Source organism: Gopherus evgoodei, chromosome 10 (genome assembly GCF_007399415.2).
Source record: "Gopherus evgoodei ecotype Sinaloan lineage chromosome 10, rGopEvg1_v1.p, whole genome shotgun sequence".
NCBI classification, from domain to species: Eukaryota; Metazoa; Chordata; order Testudines; family Testudinidae; genus Gopherus; species Gopherus evgoodei.
Window position 1 is genome coordinate 18,202,757 of NC_044331.1, and position 16,807 is coordinate 18,219,563.

The window sequence follows — 16,807 nt, forward strand, 5'->3', positions numbered from 1 at the left end:
CCCACCACAGTTTCTCCCACCCAAAGTATTTTTAACTGGGCTTTGGATAGGGAAACCAAGATATGACATTTAATTTTCTATCTTCAGCTTTACAACAGTAGGAATTAAAACTGAGCTCAGAAAAACAGCCACCTATTGCAAAAGGCAACAAGCACTGTGTGAGAAAACATTTCCTCAGCAGTCTCTGGCAGAAATCTCTCCTTCAAGCATTGAATAGGCTGAAAAGGGCCATAACATTTTGTTTGTTTTTTAACCACAATTGTTAAAAGAAAGAGTATGGCAAACCCGTAAGTGCTTACTCAGGCAAATTTCCTTTTAAATCAATTGGAGTTTGCCTGCTTATACTGATTAAATCCTCAGGACTTTCCAGAAAAAGGATGTCAGTTTTATTTTTATTTTTGTAAGCCACAAAAATTAAAACAAAAGCTATATTGGAATTTATGCTCACACATTGCACAGCTTTTATTCCATGAATGACAGTTACCTACTGTACTTCCTCCCGCCTTATTTGTCTGACATAAACCACATGACAGCAGATGTTAAGGATTTTGGAATCTATAAACATATAGTGAATTTTAAATATAGTCATGGAATTCCTTTTTAGGACCACGACAAGCATGATTATAAAATCCATCCATGGGAATTATACTGCATCTTACTCTAACATTTTGCATGTAGCTTTGCCCTGTTGTAATTGGCAGAGCCTATCATAGTAAAGCGGTCTCTCATTCACTCACAATGTAACCCATGCTCAACCTTCTGAATTATGGGCGGAATCAGCAGATAGCTTATTTCTAAAACGGGTGAAAAGAAAAGTCAAGTAGAGCATGAGAAAAGGCTCACAAAGCTCATGTCTTCACACTGAAGATCAGCAACTCAGTCCCATGCAAAAGATGACGATAACAGGATCTGCATGCGTAAGGAAATCATTTACTGCCATCACTACTAGCATATCACCTCCACCAGTGTTATCCCTAGCTTGGATGGCTCATTAGCTGCCACAGACATTTAAAATTTTGGTTTGGCTTCACTGGATGGGTAACTTGGTTAGGAGACACAAGGTTAATATGCTCCGTTGTCAGATATCAGTACCCTTCAGGTCATGCCATACTGCTTTGGACATGAATACATGACCACAGCATTAACATGGCTGCAGCTACCAATGGGCGGTCTATTCTAGGGCTCCCAACCGTGGAACTGGACTGATATTAGCAGCAGTGGGAAAGGTTAAGAAAATTTCCCCAGAGTGAATGTGGCCTGACTGTAATGTATGGAGCAAGGAAGTTGGGGGTTGAGAAGTAAAGAAGGGAGGGAAAGAGAAAAATGAGGTTGAGGCTTGGAGAATAGGAGCATAACATAAACCAAATTAATGGGGTTACCATCAAGAGACATAATCAGATGCTCAAATCTCTCTGTCCTCAATACCTGGGAAAGGAATGTTAAGCAATGAAGAAAATAGAAGAAAAAGAAATACAATACCAAATATTCACTGCATACTAAGGGGGTCCGCAAAAGAGTTCCTACATATTTTGCAACATTTTATACATGAAGGCAAGAAGCTAAAGAATGTGTTCCGGAACAGTAAATCCACTCCCATCAAATAAAACAGAGTATTTCAAAAGTATTCAATTTTTATTCAAGAGCATATTAAAGCACTGAGGCAGCTCTGAGATTACAGGACTGCCCACTATCGGAGCAAGTGCCCCTCCCCACACACCACTGTTTCCAGTTCAAAAATATACAGAATAGTACAATAGGATCTCATTGAACTGAGTGAGAGTGGGTTTTGGCCTGATGTGGTTAATCTATCAGAAAGCTGTCAAATAATAAATAAAATATACAGGATCCGATTACTCTGTCACCTGCTTTTCTGATTGGGTGCATACACTTTACTTTATATTAAGGCAAATTTGGCTTAGAGAGATTTGAAGGTGATGAATACCCCAATTCAGCAATATACTTAAGCATGTACCTAACTTTAAGCATCTGAGTTGTGCCACTGAAGGAAATGTCACTACCCACATGCTTAAGTACCCCGCTGAATTTGGAACCTACAACCTCATCTGTGCAAAGCTAACAACCCCCCACCCCCACAAGAAAACAAAACACAGCAAACTGAGTACTAGCAGTCGCTTAGATAAGAGAAGAGTGTGGATAAGACAAATTAGAGACCAGAGGGAATCCACTACATATTTGACAGCTTTACAGAAAGAAGGGCTAAAGTGGTAGGAAGTAAAAGTCTCTGCAGGCAATACTCCAGCATTAGCAACAGTAGTTTGGAAAACAAGGTATCTGGCAAAAAGTTACAATTTCGAGCAAAAGTAGAAAGTTACTAAGCACAAAATATAAATAAGGGCTTCTGAAAGACCTTTATAAATGCCTTATTAACATGTTAAAGTGCCTTCACCATAAGCTCCTTCTAATGCTCAGTGAACGGTGTCTGATGTGAATCATTATATACACACACCCCGGGGAGTTCACATTGCAGGCACTTTTGGACGTTACTAAAGTATTTACACACACACGGTAATGTATTATTTCATGGTTGTGTGTATACAAATTCAGGCTGATAATAAATTCAGGCTGAAACTGCCTGAATTTAGAGGTCCGAGTTCCATTCAAAAGATAATATACTTCAATCAAAAGATGATATTTCCTCACTGACCCAGTTATGTCTACACTGGAGCTGGAGTTCTAGCTTCCAGCTCCAGTAAGCCTACATACACTAACTTTGACTGCTTCAGCGCACTAAAAATAGCTGTGCATCCCCTGCAGGGTGGATGGTGGGAAAAGCTAGCTGCACCAACTACAATTCCATCCAAGACCCTAGTTTCTTATTTGGATGGCGAATCCATCCCTCCACCTGCCCTGCTGCATTGACACTACTATTTTCAGCATGCTAGCTTGATCAAAGCTGGCATGTGTACGTGTACCTGAGCTGGGAATTACACCTCCAGCTCCAGTGTAGACAGACCCACCATGGGAAGGGGTTATATTTTGAGACAATGCCAAGCAGCACCAAGGAGAGCATTCTTAATTGTACATGCCCCAAACCTTTACAATACTATGAAGAAAGAAAGAAAGAAAGAAAGAAAGAAAGAAAGAAAGAAAGAAAGAAAGAAAGAAAGAAAGAAAGAAAGAAAGAAAGAAAGAAAGAAAGAAAGAAAGAAAGAAAGAAAGAAAGAAAGAAAGAAAGAAAGAAAGAAAGAAAGAATGGTCTTGTGATTAAAGCACTGGGGTGGGATTCAACAGATTTGGGTTAAATTCTTAACTCTGCCATAGACTTCCTGTGTGGCAATACACAAGTGCCTCAGATCCCAGTCGTTAAAATGAAGTTAATAAATCTTCAGCCAGCTTTTGCCTTTGTCCATTTAGATTGTAAATTCTTCAGGGCAGAGACTTTGTCTTACTATGTGGATGTACAGTACTTAGAACAATGGGGGCCCTGATCACAGTGGACACTTCTATTTTTGATTAAAATAAATAACAACAAAGACAAGGAATACATAGATGTTATTTCCATGCATATTAGTGGCAAAATATTCCTAGCAGATTTACATAAACTTATATCTGAAACGTATTTTAACTGAGGTCTGCTATGGACCAATCCATTTAACTGATACTCTTTGGGATTCTTGATACCCCAACATGTGGTTAGCTCCTGACCCACGTTTGCTGCACTACAGCTAATGGAGCTCACGGAGAGAATATGATTTTGGTATAAAGGCTATCTTGGAACAAAGCACCATGAAATCAATTCTTCCCATCAGTAACTTGCTTTAAGTTGAACTGCTAAGAGGATGGGGAAAAGGACTTGTGCCTTCTTTTTGCTTCTTTCTGCAGCACAAAGAAGACCTGAAAGGTTTTATTTCCTGCTGTTTTTCTTAATTAGAAATTCAGCTTCTCTATAGCCTACAAGTGTCTAGGAGGACTGGAGAACCAGTACCATCCCAAAAGCCAAGAACAACTTTATTTTTATTAGTAATTAAGTACTAAGACCAATTAATATTTTGGAAAAAGGACATTTTTGTGGAAACCTCAACAGTACTTCCCCTTCAATTATAGTGTGAGAATAATAATATATACAAACTCAGATTCCAGTCAAGTGTTCCAGCAAACCCAGTAAAGAACAGACTGGAGATACTTGATATTTTAAGATTAAAAAAAAACAGAAAACCTATTAAAAACAAATTAAATCAAAAATATTTTCTGTGCTTTTTTAGACATCATAAGAAAGCAAAATACGAAACAAGCCCTTTTTCAAAATATTTCTTGAAAGTTACATCTGAAATTGAACAATCCCTTAGTGAAAATAGTTGAACATTAAAACAAACAAACCCAAAGGGAAAGTACACAAAATACCTCAGACTAGCACTCTGAAGAAATAACATTCAGAATGAAGGAAGTCAGGTTCAGATCAGATGACTAATTCAATCTGATTTTAAGAATTAAGCATAGAAAACAGGCAGGATAGACTTCTAACAGCTTATGATTACCATATTTAAGAGATCAAACCAAGAAATATTTACACCTGGGTCAGAGTGTGTTTTATTATTAATTATTATTGTTATTACGTGGCAAGTGTGAAAGGTACCTACTTGGAACATCATAAAGTATATGACATACCCAGCGTAGAACTAATCATGGCAGAAGTTGATGGCACTCCACATGACAGCTAAATTTATACCATATGCTACAAAATATAGCACAGTAACGGTCTTTCTTTTAGACCACAGACTGGCTGACACTTGATGGAAAGTTCAGCTGAGAGTTTATATCAGTTTCGACCGGTTTGTGACAAAACTGCCCTGGTTATTCATTAGGACTCCAGCCTTTCAGCAGATGCACATACATGCTTCCAAAAGCATTGTTCCAGGTTAGGAAGATTATCAGTTCCAGGTGGTGAAATGAATAAGGAGTCCATTCTGTGTTTGGCAGACAAAATAAGGCTTCATGAGTTAAAAAAACAAAAACAAAAAAACAAACCACACACACAAAAACCAAACTGAAGGGTTGGCCCTGATACAGGGTTTGTCACTGGTTAAATGCTGCCCACATGTTTCTGACATGCAGATTTTTTTTTAAACCTCCCTGCCCACAGACCTCCCGCACCCAGATGGACACAGAAGGAACACATTATGGGAAGAAGTAAGGTAGGAGTTGTGCTGCTGTGCTCATGTACAGGGATCAGCTAAATATCAGAAGTTAAGTGTGAAAATCTTCTTGACAGCAGACCTTTGACTCATTCCTGTTTAACATAAGAGCGTCAGATATTTTCTTTGGTAGCAGGAGCAAGGCAGTGGCAAACTAAGATATGATTGAATGGTTTGGCTGAGGTGAGCCTCAAGCAGCCCCCAAAATAACTTAATCGTTTTCTCAAGAAGCTTTTCCGTGCTGCATTCTCCTCAGATTTTACTCTCCCAGAAGTTCCAAACCTCTCTTATCCAGAGAGCAGTTTTGTGGACTCATATTTTTGTTTGATAAGGGCCTTTATTTAGTTTGAATCCATCTGTTAAGTGAAGTACATAAAGTGAATGAGAAATCAGGCTGGACAACACTGATTTAATGCTACAGTAAATATGTACTATACTAAGGAGTGTATACTAGGATCTGGGTTGAATGAGAGAATTAGTGAACCAGATCAACCCTACTAAGAATATGAAAACAGATGGAAGTGAAATCATGCTTATGTTAACAAGGCTGAGATCTTATAAAACTTGCCAACATTTTAAGACACTAAATGAGCAAAAACAGGAATAGCTGGAGAAGAGAATCAGGCAGGCCAATCTCCTCATACTAGTTTTTTGGTGCTCCCAGGCACAAAAGCAAAGATCTCCACATCAGCAGTGTGACATGTTTATTTAGATGAGTTAACTGTAAAAACACTTGCCAAGGTATTTGCAGCCTATGCCAAGTATATGTCAGAACTCAACAGACTGATCTTATAGCAACAACTGTGGAAAATCACAACTTGTGCTGTCTCTCTCCTTAGCAGCTGTTGACTACGCAGCCACATTTTGCAGGAAAGATTATATATCAATTTGTTTATTTTTCCTGGTTAAGTAGAGGTATTGAGAAACATTTGTGTCAGCTTCTGAGGAAGTCTCCAAATATTACTTTTTACTAGAGTGACCTCCCTTTTGTCTCATACCAAACAAAATTCCACTCCCAACTTTTACAGCAATTGATATTATTACCCAATAAATGCAATGTACTGTCATTTAATATGATTCCAGATTTAAGAAGTCATGATATCAGTCACACTTCTTTAATAAGAGAGTTCAAATACTAACGAAACAAGAACTACAAGTTAATAAATCCTTTAAACCACGGATTGTCAATCTTTTTCTTTCTGACCCCCCCACAACACGCTATAAAATCTCCAAAGCCCACCTGTGCCACGATAACTGTTTTTCTCCATATAAACATCAGCGCACACATTAGTGGGTAGCAAGCAGGGCAATTTCTCAGGGCCCCATACCACAGGGGAACCCACAAAGCTAAGTTTCTTAGGCTTTGGCTTCAGGCCTGAATAGCGGGATTTGGGGCCCCAGGCTTCAGCTCCATGTTATGGGGCTTCGGCTAATGCTGGCCCTGCTTGGCAGACCCCCTGAAACCTGCCTGCGGGCCCCCATGAGGCCCTGGGCCCCTGGTTGAGAACCACTGCTTTAAATTATTCATTCAATACCTCACCCAAGTATAATATATTTTGATTTTTATTCTCTCTATGGAGCAAAAGCCCATATTGGATTGTGCCATCACAGAAGAATTTCAGCAGCAAGAGCAGGTTAAAGAAGGAATCTTATGTTTGTGCACAAATATGGATCAGAGAAAAAGTGTCTAACAGTTTATTGAGGTTGGATGAAATTATGAAGCACTGGACCCAAACCCACAAGTCATAGCACAGGGCACGCTAATTTTCTAAGCACCTATTTTTTCCCAACAGATGCTGTAGAATCTTCGCCTGTACATTAGTAGAAACAACAATGAAAAGAGGCATGATGAAGAAGAGTTCTTGGGTCATTCCATTATCTTTACGTATGTAACAGGGCTCCCCTTGCCTGTCTCAGGAATTAAGCTAATACTACTATTTGGTGACAGGTTTCAGAGTAGTAGCCTTGTTAGTCTGTATCAACAAAAACAATGAAGAGTCCTTGTGGCATCTTAGAGACTAGCAAATTTATTTGGGCATAAGCTTTCATGGGCTAGAACCCACTTCATCACATGCATGGAGTGGAAACTATAGTAGCAGGTACAAATACACAGCACATGTATACCTGTGCTGTGTATTTATACCTGCTACTATATTTTCCACTCCATGCATCTGATGAAGTGGGTTCTAGCCCACGAAACCTTATGTCCAAATAAATTTGCTAGTCTCCGAGGTGCCACAAGGACACCTTGTGGTTGTTACTACTATTTGGGTTATTCTAATAACTGAATAGATATAGTTCGAAGTACTTGGTGTCAGCCATACAGAGCATAGGAGCACCTCATGATACTAGAAAGAGACACTGAGGGAAGCCCTTATAAATATACATTTAAATTGTTCTCCACAAGTTCAAATACTGTCAGACTGGATTCAAACTTCTCAGATATACAAACTCCATGCAGCATACTTGGCGGGAGGGTAGGACTTTATAGTAGACAATGGAAGTTCCATGGCATTCTTTGTAAGAGCCCAAAAATCCTGCTGTGCTGCTTGCAATGTATTATATCCCACATGCCTGCCACTCTGCACCCCAACACAGTGGTCATGTTTAAATGATACTTTGGGCATATCAGTGATACTCTGTGAAGCACTTTGTCATCCTCCCAGCTGAGAGTTGCTCTAAATACTGGAGATACCACTAAAAAAAAAAATCAGTATTTGCCAACTGCTCCCACAGTTACTATGGCTATCTTCTATTTTAAAGATAGGGGGAAATGGAGCAGTATCAGAGACCACTGTGCGGTTCTGTTGGCAACTGCTGACTCTTCAATGGGATCACTGTATAAAATTGTTTTTCTATTTCAGAGGCAGCAGATGCATTATGTGTTGGTGTGACTGGTATTGGGAGGACGGAATACATAAAAGTCACATAAAATCAACAGTAAGGTCCAGATCACATACTAGGGTTGCTGTAATCCATGCACCACTCTTTTGCCAAATGTGTCAAATTTTCCCCTATAACAGAACTACTTCACTCATCAGGCCATCTCTTGCATTTGAGTCACACACGTTTTAGGCATTTAATAGAGCAATAGCCACTTGCAGAGAGAAGGAGTTTAATTGCAATACCATATCCATGCTATATAAATGTATACTGTACATTAAACCACAGGCACAATATTCCTTTGCTAATGGGAAACTGGTAAGGTTGGCAAGCCTCAAATATGATTATTCTTTTCTTCTTCTGTACTTGCTTGCATGGATGATATAATTCCAATAATAAGTATAGATACAGATCTATACCTAGTAAAATTATCCTAAATATCTATTAGCCTAGGTACAGCACATACTGACTATCTCTTCTACAATGATTCTCAACACCTAGAATGATTGCTTCTTGGAACAGCTAGTTCTACAGTACACAACAAGATAAGTTATTCTCAACATTGTCCAAAGTATCATAGGGGAGTACGTTCAAGAACTAATTCTGGTTGAGCCACTAAGAAGTTTTGCCCACAGTGGCCCAAAGAATACCTCATATAGCCATGCATACAGGGCACCCTTTGTATGTTTATTTCACACAAGTGAAGCTCACTTGCCTGTGTAGCACCATCCCACACTCACTTCCAGAAACCTCTCAGCCTGATAGTTTCCAAGTAAGGAGAAGGGGTGTATAGTGGGCAGGCTAGAGGGAGCAGTGGGTGGAACATGAGTGGAGCTAGGAAGGTTGCACAACTGAATGAGTATCAGCTGGCTAAAACAAAAGCTGAGAGGAAAAGCGATTAAGGTAAGAGGGAAGTTTTTTAAAGAGCTATGACATCTCCTTTGATAAGGCATATTTGTCCCGGGATTGTCAAGGTAGCACATAGTACTGGGGGCTGCTGGATGTCTTGCTATTCCAGGGCACCCACATAATAACAGTAGCCAGAAATGCTGTGTACATTTTTGGGTTCCAGACCTAGCCATGGAGATCCATGCATTCATCATCACCAGGCTCCAGTACTGCAATGGGCTAAACCAGGGTATGAAAGTAAAAGCCACAAGAAAGTTTCATTTGGTTCTAAAAGCAGTGGACCATCTGCTAGTTAATACAGATTAACAGCAAAAATTCATTCTGATACCGTGGGTGCTACACTCATTCCCAAACCAATACTAGTTTCACTCCAATGTTAGCCTTGCTCCTAATCTACAGAACACTCCCCGAGGTGGGCCCTAACAGCCAGGCATTGGCTGTCTCTTCAAGGCACACCACAGCAGCCATGTTAAGCAGGAATTTGGTGTCTGACAGAGCCTTGCATATGGTTCTTGGTGCTGTGAGTAAAGCTCTCGTAGTGCCAGGTCTTCTGGTATAGAATTTCTGTCCATAAATGAGAAGTGCCCTGCATCTTACTATACAGAAGCATCTCTTTGGGAAAGCCTTCCCACAATAAGACCACTTGGTGCACAGGAATGCTTCCCTAGAAATAAATAATAGGAGTCAAACATACACTCGGGGGTGGTTCTTTGTATTTTGCCACCCCAACCATGGCAGTCAGGCTGCTTTCGGCGGCGCACTGCAGGAGGTCCGCCGGTTCCATGCCTTCAGCATACCCGCCGCCAAAGCACCGGGACCGGCGGGCCTCCCACAGACATGCCGCCAAAGGCAGTCTGATTGCCGCCCTCACAGAGACCAGCAGGCCGCCCCCCATGGCTTGCCGCCCCAGACACACGCTTGGTGCGCTGGTGCCTGGAGCCGCCCCTGCACACACTACCCAAATCCTTCAGCCACAGAAATTACTACCAACCCTGTTATTGCTCCAGTGGAGACAGGAGCGAGGCCTTAATGAAATGCAAGGCTAGAGTGAAGAACACACTCCTTCAGAACAAGTGTTATTTTATCCAATTTACTCAGATGCCAGAGTGATGGGCATACTAGCTAGTTTTGATACATTACACAGATTAAAGTTGGCTAGATGTCTGAGAACAAAGCTCTGAATATGGATGTTATTAAATATTATTAACCTATACAATATCTATGGCCATGACAGCTAGGTCCTTATGAATAAAAGCAGAAGACAAAACTTTCTATAATGGGTTGTATTTAAGAACTGCTAGTGCCTACAGAAACATTAGTAGCCATGTTCCCGGGTACAAAGATAAACAAGAACAGAGCAAAACAATTTTACATGGAAACCCCAAACAAATGAACTTTCCATCATGCCTTAACATTCTATAATAAAAGAAAAATGTCTCTCAAAGGACACTTTAGATAGACAATACTGACATACCTGACATATTCCACTGATACACATATCCAGGGATTCAACATTACAGCGAGTACCATCTAGTACTTTAGGGGCAAGCTCCACAACCAATTTTTTCCCCAAAGCTTGACACTTTAAGGCACATGGTGCACTGGGATCATTATACACAGGAAGCCACTCATAAAAGTGTCCTTGGTACTTGACATCATTGTAGGCTGAACACTGTTGTGCTCTGAAGTCACCAACATCTGAAGGGCAGTCCTAAGAAGAAATAACAGGAAATCATTTAAAATAAGAAGCCACCTCTCATTTGGGACCATGGTGTCTGATGAATTATATAGAAACTACCCAAGTTGGCTTGGAGAAGGATTAGCTCAACCTAAAAGGCAGCCTATATTATAGGTCCTATTTTAAGGATTAAAACACTGTATTTTGCTTAATCCACTATTTGCCGTGAAGGTTACAGTGTAAAGCATGTTACCATAATAGTGACCCCACTAGCACAAGTTCATATATATCCCTAGCTTTTTTACAATGGTTCATACACTAAATAAATTGTTTTTCAAATTGGCTTCTGTAGTAAAAATTGGCTTTAAAAGAATACATATTTTTGAATCACTAAGATGAGATCTCCAATATATTTAATACTTGATACTTTCATAGCTTCTTTCATCTCAGGATCTCAACATGTTTTACAATCATCCAAGAAGTTTCATACAAGGTATGGCTTGCTAGCCCCATTTTACTGATAGAGAAACAGAAACACAGAGAAGTGAAGTGGCTTGTCCGCCGTCACACATGGAGCAAATGGCAGAGTCAGGAGTAGAGCCCAGAACTTCAAATTCCCAGTCCTATAATCTTACACAAAGACATGCTACTTTTCATGGGAAAACAGTTTTAAAAATAAAACACACCTCAATTTTGTCATCATTGAGCAAGTAATTTAAGTTTTATTTAGAGAACTCAATTTCTTTGTTGCCCAAGCACATACGGCTGAATTATTAAATATATGGAATTTCTTATTTACAAATAATTTTTAAAGGTTTAGTACATGTAAGCATTTAACTCAAACATAACATAAAATTATAGCGGCAGCAGTGAAGGCATACATAGATTAATATGAAAAGAACTTTGGGAAGGATCTGACAAAAGAATTAGTGTGTCAAACAATCTCTCACTAAAGACTCCATTTTAAAAGTATGGCCGGTGTTAAAAAGTCTATATGCTAGACTGAATGCATATTCTTCCAAGAATTCCAGCTACACATATATACCATATGTGAGAGTGTTTCCAACAAACAAAGTTTTATTTTCATTGGACATAAAAATGAAAGACTGTGACATGTAAACTAAATTCAGGAAACTTGTTACTCAGTGTCAGCTAGCAGTGCTGCACCTGAACAATGCATCAATGCCATTCAGATTGATGGATTTAAATCCTCCGTGGAAAATGCTAATGCATTTACAGCTACATTTCACAGCACTGGCTATAACTTGCAGTAGCTGGAAGAGAGATTTATATGAGAAGGGTAAGAGTTCCACTCTGATTATGAGTCCCTTCTAAAAGCATCCTCTTGCTGCCACCTCAACCACATGTATACAGCAGGACAAACTGCAGAGAAGCCATTGCATTAGCCTACACCTCTTTTCAATGCTCTACCTTGTTTATTTTAGTTTTGGTATGAAGTAGTAATCAAATTATGCTACTGGCTTATTTGTACAACACATAAAATATTTTATTAAAACAATAATCCTTAATGTTTCAGACTGGTGTGCAGAGTTTTATCCAAATACCTTCTGTAAGTCAATGGGACCCATGCAGTAAAACCCCTGCCAGTGCTTTGAAACTTCATCCAATGCTAACCCTTAACAGTGAAAGTAGCTCAAAATGATGTTACTACATTGTATTATTATTGTATTTAACATAGGACAATTTCATTTGCCAGTTATGAGTCAGATTTGTTTAGAAAATACACAGAGTGAAAAAGAGAAGTTACTTAACAATGACTGTAACTCTTCGAGAGTGTTGCCTCTGCAAATTCCTACAAATGGGAATATGCAGAGTCTACCTCAAATAACATCATACATATGCTGCACCAGATTCTTCTCTCATGTGCAGCACTCCCACTTCAGAGAAATTCATAGGACTTTCACTGTTATAATAGAGAACAGAATTTGACTGCCTCTTATCTTCCACGGAAGAGAACCTAAAGAGTAGAGAGGAGTGAAGAGACTCAGACATTTTTATGGGCACTGCATGGTTCTCTTCTATCACAGTAAATGAAGTTGCAGCTAGAGGATAAGAATAACTTATGGAAGTTAGTTCTGAGTCAAGTTAGAAGTTATATGTCAGATCACAGAACCCTCTCTGGGAGCTGCCACCCAATGTGCCAAGACTACTTCTACCCCTGCCTTCCCTGCCAGCTCAGGACCCCAGCACCCTGTCTTGCTGAGCCAGACACTCCCATCTGCTCCAACAAAGACCCAGGGTTGGAATTACTTGCCCCAAAGCTAACAGAAGTGTTTCTGTCTTTAACACTCAGATGCCCAACTTCCAGTGGTGTCTAAACCCAAATAAATCTGTTTTACCCTGTATAAAGCTTATACATTGTAAACTCATAAATTGTTCACCCTCTATAACACTGATAGAGAGAGATGCACAGTTGTTTGCTCCCCCAGGTATTAATACATACTCTGAGTTAATTAATAAGTAAAAAGTGATTTTATTAAATACAGAAAGTAGGATTTAAGTGGTTCCAAGTAGTAACAGACAGAACAAAGTAAATCACCAAGCAAAATAAAATAAAACGTGCAAATCTATGTCTAATCAAACTGAATACAGATAATCTCACCCTCAGAGATGCTTCAGTAAGTTTTCTCCTCAGACTGGACACCTTCCAGGCCTAAGCAGCTGCAGAGCCACCTTTCCATTATACAAACAGAAGCATAGACAGCCACCCACAGAATAACCAGGGAGTGATGTCATTAGACAGGGTTGTGACATGATGTTGTTACAACTCATTATCACCGGGTGCTGATGCAATGTCGGGACAAAAACATCATCATGTCAAGACATCACTCACCAGTTATTTTGCAGCTCCCACCAGCTCAATACTACACAACAGCTACTTTTTCCTCCCACTCACTTCTTGCTGCTTGAAAGGAGAGTTATTTCTCTTTTTTCCCTATTCTCTCTTGGCTACTTGGAAGGGCACGAAGGAACCAGAGCAGCTCTTGTTTCTTTGCTCACTCCACCTGCCTCACATTTCAGCTTTACTCAAACACAGAGACTCAACAAGTGCCTCATGAGTGACCCCAAAGAATTACATTTTTATCATTTACTATTTGTATTATAGGAGCACCTAGAGACCAACCAAGATCACGGCCCTGTTGTGCTATGTACAGCACAAATATATGGAGCGAGCAGAACTTCCAATCTAAACAAAAAAGACAGACAAGAGGTGGGAAGAAAGAAATGCAGAGGATACAAGCAAAGTGAACAATATGATGGTTTGCGAAAAATATGATGGTTTGCAAATGTTAGTTCCAATTTTGGGGGAAGAGGGTGATTAAATAAACAGAAAGGAAAGGAGAGGAGATGTGAATGGAAAGAGGTTCAAAAGTTCAGAAGGCAGGCACGAAAGATGGCCTGAAGGGAAGTGATTGTACAGGCATATACAACTAATCAGCTACATGTGGCTGAGAGCCATAGGTTCTACGGTGATGAGTGCATCAGTGGCATGATTGCTATAACTAAAATAAAGGTTAGAGATACAGGCACATAGAGATATACAGATAAAATATTATTGGACTAAAAATATTTATAGGTCAGCCAAGATGCTCAGAGCGGGGTGCAATGATGTTAACATTACTTTGTGATTAATATGTGAAGCTAAGGAGACGATTTGAATGCACTGTATTTTGAACAGATGTAAGAATTATCTGTGCACAATGGAAGGTGATAATGGAGTTTGTGTGGGCAAATCTCTTACTACATTGTGTTATTTCTGACTCGGGGAAGTCACTCTGGCACATAACACCACACAATTAATGCAGAAATGGCCCAAATAACTTGCTCTCTGAATAGGACCCTAAGGGATTATCTTTAACACTTCCACATACTGCACATCGTAGCATTAGAATTTAACAGTATACATGAAAATGGAAATATAAAATAGAGGGCTTAAGAAAGATTGAAAATCTCACTGGGTAGCATATAATGAATAGCCTATATAGTTTATTTCTCTGAAGCACCCATAAAAAGGTTTGACGCATACGTACATTTTTAAAGAATCAAGTAACTGGTATCAGAGTTATGATCAAAAAAAGTAAGTAGGTTTATAATATAGATTAATGTAGGTTTATAATGTAGATTTCTTTTGTTCAAACCCATTTTTTGATTGAAATATCATTAATATTACTCTGGGACCTCCATCCTGTGCTTGAGTTTTGTGAACTTACTACTATTTTATTAGAAATCCAGATGAAACCAATTTTCTGGTAAAATGATTCTTTTTTTTTCATTAAAATCACATACATATTAAGTTGTGCTTCATTTGTACTCCTCAGTATAGATTTTAGTGGTGCAATGTATCATGTAGCAAAATTACATTTGCAGACAATCAGTTTTATGCAGCATATATACTGAATTTCTCATATAGTTAACAATAACACCTACTAACACAGAAAGAAGCTGGTATAAAATCCAAATTTTCAAACTAAAATTGTACTCATAGAAGTAGTATTCTTTTAAAATAATACTATAGGTATAACAATTCATTTTAAATAAAGTCAGGCTGGATTGGTCAGATCTGGATTAGACGTAGGCTGGAGGGTTGCATTCAAGGTAAAATCAGAACTAGAGTTCAGGTTTTAATTCAGTGGGGCCAAAATTTCATGAGCTCTTCTCTTGAGATTTCAGCACAAATAAGTGGTAATCTCACCACTGCAACTTTTCTCAGGAGTTTTCCCATCATCTATGCTGAAAGCTCAGGAGAACTGTGGTCCTTGAGAGATTCTGGCCACATCTGAACGGGAATTGGAAACGAGGTTCCTTCCAGACAGTGCACAGAACCAGAACTGTAAAGGCAGGTTCAGATCTCAATCCGATTCTGAACTACCGCAAGATTCAAAGGGATTCAGATGCAAGGTTCCAGTTTTGGGCCACCTGTCACTTTAAAATATAAAATTCAAACACCTATTGATTTCAATGAGACTAGGAATTCACCCTGAATCTCTACTTCAATTTTATAAACAAGAGTGTTAATTCTCAAAATCAATCATTTAAATGCATCATCCTTTAAATCCTGAGTGACTGCAATACCTCTAACTTTGAGATTTCTTAAGCTTTTGAAAATGCAGCCTTCAGTTTATTACATAAAGAAGCACACAGATGGGTCTCAAATGTTTCTTCCCTTTTTCTATATGCTGCATGTGTAATTTTTTTCTGTTGTTGCTTTTGCAAGATGAGTCACAGATTTTATGTTTAATTTTTTGTATTAGTGTGAAGGTAAAGTTACAGTACATGTGTTCAAATGAGCCTAGGCATTAGTTCTTTATACACTGCACAGAGTTTATCCAGATCAGGAATACACCAAATGTATAATTTATATAGTGACTTGTTTATTTTAGTGCCTGAGTACTTGCTGGCTGCATATTTGTTTATGATGGTTAAAAGTGCTTATGTTATTTCTTTGAACGTGGCATTTTCATTTTGGGGCCACGGCTGTTGTAGCACTGATATTACTCTTTTACTCTTGAAAGGGTGAGTGACTGGATTTATTTCCAGAATCCAATGTTTGCATGCATTGGGCTTGACTCTAATGGTTTCCACTAGCTTCTGCCAGCAGACACCTGGGCTTCTGGACCCAGTGGTGGAAAGTTAAGCCCAAGCTGGGGTGCATGGTGTCAAAGCAATTCAAGGTTCTTGTGTGCCCCATTCTGCAGGGCTCTACTATTGACTGGAGAATTGGGAGCCCTAACGGCTCATGCTCCACTAAAGAGACCTGACTGGAGGATCTTTGGAGTCCGTGATTGAGCTGAGTGCGTTACTTAAGAGAGACAGACAGGAAATTATCTGTGAAACAAGTGGAACCTGGCTTGTTGCTGTTACAGACTCCGCCACATGCAAGCTGACTCCCCATCTCATCCCATTTCCTGACTTTGACCCATCCCAGTTCCTGCCCTCAGCCTTGTTCTGTCCCTGAACCTTGGTGACTGACTGTTCTGGTGCCTAGGCGAAGGCCCTTTGGCTTCCAACTCAGCGCTGATCCTTGGCTTTGGCTCTTGTTTCCTGTCTGACCCCAGCTCCAACAGCTGACTTCTGACTCCGGACCTATCCATTCACTTCTGGTTCCTAACCACCACACTGACCACCAGGTCAGAAAACCCGAGTCCCGGTCACTAGTACCGGT

At 39.6% G+C, this 16,807-nt stretch overlaps 1 protein-coding gene across 3 annotated transcripts in view; it reads right to left on the bottom strand.

Moving 5' to 3' along the window:
* Positions 1 to 16,807, bottom strand: part of ADAMTSL3 (ADAMTS like 3) — a 292,061-nt gene that overhangs the window by 135,589 nt on the left and 139,665 nt on the right. For all 3 annotated transcript variants that reach the window (XM_030578650.1, XM_030578651.1, XM_030578649.1), the window contains exon 6: positions 10,420 to 10,656. In XM_030578650.1, the coding sequence (XP_030434510.1) occupies positions 10,420 to 10,656 (237 nt within the window). The remainder of the gene's footprint in view (positions 1 to 10,419; positions 10,657 to 16,807) is intronic.